The 4,614-nt window shown below is 38.1% G+C and overlaps 1 protein-coding gene across 1 annotated transcript in view; it reads left to right on the forward strand.

The window, feature by feature from the left end:
• The first annotated feature begins 211 nt into the window (after positions 1–211).
• The window catches only part of LOC107732182 (uncharacterized), a 54,874-nt gene continuing 50,471 nt past the window's right edge, over positions 212–4,614 (forward strand). Inside the window, exons 1-2 of the mRNA XM_016543458.1 lie at positions 212–274; positions 3,546–3,611. Coding sequence (XP_016398944.1) covers positions 3,606–3,611 — 6 coding nt within the window. The 5' untranslated portion in view covers positions 212–274; positions 3,546–3,605. The remainder of the gene's footprint in view (positions 275–3,545; positions 3,612–4,614) is intronic.

Here is a 4,614-nt window from a genome sequence, read left to right on the forward strand (position 1 = left end):
TGTATGTATATAGCATATTTTATTTTAGATAAACTAGAAAAAATGTTTAATTTATAAAGTTTTATTTTGAAGTCAATATCAATTGGCCGAAGCCAGAGCCAATGGTGAAAGTCTTTGCACGAAGAGACCCCGCCCCATTTTGGAGGTTCTGCCCACTTCTGGAGTTCACGCCCCATTTTGGAGATCTCCGGTCTGCAGTTATATCCTGCTCCCATTTCGAGGAGGGAAAACCCGCTAACACCGACTAAGTATTCAAACGACTGCTAATTTTGTGGTAAGAAAGTAACATTTTCTTTAGGTCTATATAACTATGCAGTCATAAAATGAAGTGCATTTTTTTTCTCGATCTTCCTTAAATGGAATTGTTACCTGGATTTCGACTGCTTAACAGCTCTGAACGAAATGGCTTAACATGCACCACTAAAATTGAGCAAAAATGCAAATAGGGAGACCGGGGATGGTTGTGACAGGGGTCAGTTGTAACACTTCCAATTTCTCAAATAAGGAAGTTACAAATCACCAAATTCACTTCACCCGTTCTCAGTTTAGTCCTTATTCTACATGTGAGGAAGTAGAGCCCGGTGGCAGACACAGCAGATTTTAGAGGAGAAAACCTAATTTTGAGGTAAAAAGTTACTTTTTATACTTCATTTATTTTTGTGATGGCAGTCCTAGCTTCTTAATTAAACTCATCAAAGTTAAATTATGCTTATTGTGTGTCTGTGTAGATATTTTTCATGCAAGTTGTTATAGTGCTAATGTTTTGGCTGTTAGCTAGCTGTAAGGTGAGCTAGTCCATGGCTAGGAGACTCTGTTGTAACAGCATTTAAGCATTTTATAACTTACTCCAAGCAAAGCAAAGCAAGCTATTTTTTTGTTTTATTTATATGTTTTCTTTAAACGTCAGTATGCCTAGGTCTTGGAAAAGAAAGACAAACCGAGGGGTGTCTCTAAATGTTCAAGTGTTCAAGTTCAATTTTATTATGGCCCATTACTATGTCTGACATTAACAAACATGCTTAAACACACACATGCACATTATTCAGTTTTATTATCATCATGCTAATGTAACACACACACACACACACATGTTGGTTTTTATGGTTTATGGGGACTCTCCATAGGCGTAATGGTTTTTATACTGTTCAAACCGTATTTTCTATTGCCCTACACCTACCCTACCCCTAAACCTACTCCTTGCAGGAAACTTTGTGCATTTTTAGATTTTCAAAAAAACTCATTCTGAATGATTTATAAGCCTTTTAAATTACGGGGACACTCAAAATGTCCTCATAAATCACCTTCTCGTTGTAATATATGTCATACCCATGTTATTATACAAATTTGTGTCCTCATAAACCACATAAACATGCACACACACACACATGCACACACACGCACACACACACACACACACACACACACACACACAAAAGTTTTCACAAATCAGGCTACATCTAAAAAAGTGAATTAGTATGGTCCCAGTCTCTGTATTAGAAATAGACATTAAACGTGAAGAACATCTATTTTTCACATTTCTGACAAGCAGACTTACCAGGGGTTGATGGACAAGAAAAAAAATCACAAATTACACAGCTCAAGATGACACTGGTTTCCGTCTTCTAAGTGTTTAACTTTTGGAGCTATATGATTTATAAAATTAAGAGTCACAATGAAAAAAAACAAAAACAGATTTCAGACTGGAGGACAGCGTCACCTGAATTCACACATCATGAAGAACGACATGCGATATTATTTGCATGTCTACGTCAGCGCACTGCTGATTCATAGCTGAAATCTGAATATCAAACCGCAAACTATATTCACCACAATTTGGAACCGACAGTCAAAGACCATCAAGTGAAGCAACTGTTTAGACGGTAACAGAAAAAGGGCAAGTTGACCATAAACTACAATCAGAGCTGGGTAGTAATTTATTACATGTAATCTGGATTACGTAATCACATTCCAAAAATTAAGTACTTGTAATTAGTCTAAATTACATTTTAAAATCTGCTGCCAGTAGTTTACTGTAAAATTACTGTGAAATCACATGTGTACTCAATGAGAGTAAAAGCTGAAATGAAGTGTTATTTCATGTGTTTTTGTACATAATGATATATGGGTAATTTATCAGTGTTTAATGTTCTGTTCTGTTGGGATATAAAGGGTTTCTTTTTGTCTGAGTTTTAAATTTCCCATTATGCTGAAGAGTATAGCCTGTGTTTAAGTCAAAGTCCCTTTAAGCCAAGTCATTTCACTCAGCGGCCGTCTTTGAAACGCCTCTCGGGCATGCAAGTGCAGCTCCTATCTTTTTGAATGGGGAAACATCAAATTCTCCAAAACTGTTTGCCAAGCTTACGATTCAGTGTCATATTTGAAATCACCAATGAAATCTGACAAAAACTGTCTCATAAATGTTGTTATTTTGCTCAAATAGTGTTAAAAAGCATATTTTCCAGGCTAGTTTCTATATAGGTTCTATATATAGCAACTGGGACTTCTAACGGTCGCTGCAGTGACACTGACTTTACCGATTAGCAATTGGCTCTTTTACTCAGAAGGCAAGGCTTCCTTTGAAAGAACGGCCATATTGAGCGTTGCATTTTTCCCCATTCAAAACTATACAAGTGACACATCTTGGGTATTCTATAGTCTTTGGTTTAAGTCAAGGTTGAGCAGAGAAACCATAGATATTTATACATAGATTCCTCATTAGCGTCTGTTTCTATGGGCCGCTATATGTAAGCTGTCTGCCATATTGTAATGGTCAACTTGACGTCATTCACCATAGTAATCAATGGATATTTGAAGATGCCACAATCCTGCACAGCCGATGGTCTGCGAACCCATAGTATGGTGAATGACATCAAGTTGACCGTTACAAGATGACGGACGCGTCTACGTGCTTGGAGTGGTCGAATGGGGCATCTATACATATCTATGAGAGAAACATCGATGCTCTGTTGCATATTGTTTTTATTTAAAGGCAGTAACCGTAGTTGCTGATGATCTAGTGATTATCTCTTTGCTAATTAATCACACATGCATGCTGTTGTTAGCTAGCAGTTCTCTGTAAGAGATTTGAGAAAAACTGATGTTTCTAGTTTAATGAATTTTTTATGTCTTTTATTTTAAGATTTCTTTTTTTTTTAAGTGGACTCAAATGAAATATAGTTTAGAGTACTAATATGCTCACATTTTTAACACTATAAATATTAGTTTATAAACATAAATGGCAGTTGGCAAATTTAAGGCAGTCAATTTCTGCAAATGAAAGGGAAAAAATAGTTTATTACAGTAATATACTGTAAAGTAGGTAAAGAACTGTAAAATTAACAGTAAACTACAGGCAAGTGTGTTGGCAGTATTTTTACCGTTAATTTAAGGACAATTTTTACTACACTGTAATTCTAAATACAAAAAATAATCTAAAAATAAACAATACTTTGCAGGTGAAGCTGCTGCCAGTTAATTATTGCTAATTTACATTGAAAAGTTTTGCAGTGAATCTATCTCTAACCAGTATAAATTTTTCTCTGCAGAGACAGACGGAAAGTACTGAGGATTTGCAGAAATACTCCTTAACCATTTCAAAGGACATCATGAAGGCAAGTGAAACGTTAAAAGGGAAACATAAAATCTCCTATATGGGAAATTATAGCAAATATTGAAATTATGTCCCAGTCATGACTTGTGTGAAGCTGTTATCAGGGCTGCCAGCATTGCTTACCTGGTTGGAGTGAGATTAATGACATGGGTTGAATCAATTACACATGCATGCATTTGATACTGGTATTATCTTACTATCTTAAACTTCTAATTTAGAATATGACCAAATCAAACCTACAGTGCAAATAATGTTCCCACATTCACTACGGCACATCATTGCATATTTTGTTATTTGTTGTGCTTTCGATTCGCTCTCGCAGTACTTTGATGTCAGACACCGACTGGTCTGCGCAGTGCTGCTTCAAGTTGAACACACCTTATATGTACGTGTATCTGCATCGCCTTTGACCGTTCTCTGTAGATCCCACCTTCTCACACGCCATGATCGGACGATTATGTACAATGCCTGCATGTTATCCGGATCGGCTTTCACCGTGGACGAAGCGGAGTCCAGCCCGGGGTCGTCACATGTGGTTGCCGCAAGCCCTCCGGACGATCCTTCGTCGAATCTGCCGGCCGCGCCATTCTCAAGCCCCCGGGTTCTGACTCAGAGACTGTAAGTACATTTTTTATATTTAAAGAATTTGCCACTGATGATTCAAACGCGAGTTTTGGGCAGTGTAGAGTAGTGCTTGCAGCTACAGGTGGAGAGAAGAGCGAGATAGATAGAGCCAATTCAATGGATGGGGATTATTAGGAGGCGATGATTGACAAGGGCCAGTGGAGGGAATTTGCCAGGACACCGGGGTTACACCTCTACTCTTTACCAGAAGTGCCATGGGATTTTTAATGACCACAGAGAGTCAGGACCTCAGTTTAACGTCTCATCCAAAGGACGGTGCTTGTTGACAGTATAGTGTCCCCGTCACTACACTGGGGCGTTAGGACCCACACAGACCACAGGGTGAGCACCCCCTGCTGGCCTCACTAACACCTCTTCCA

This window comes from Sinocyclocheilus rhinocerous, unplaced genomic scaffold (assembly GCF_001515625.1).
Source record: "Sinocyclocheilus rhinocerous isolate Xijiao unplaced genomic scaffold, SAMN03320098_v1.1 scaffold3112, whole genome shotgun sequence".
In the NCBI taxonomy this organism is placed as follows: domain Eukaryota; kingdom Metazoa; phylum Chordata; class Actinopteri; order Cypriniformes; family Cyprinidae; genus Sinocyclocheilus; species Sinocyclocheilus rhinocerous.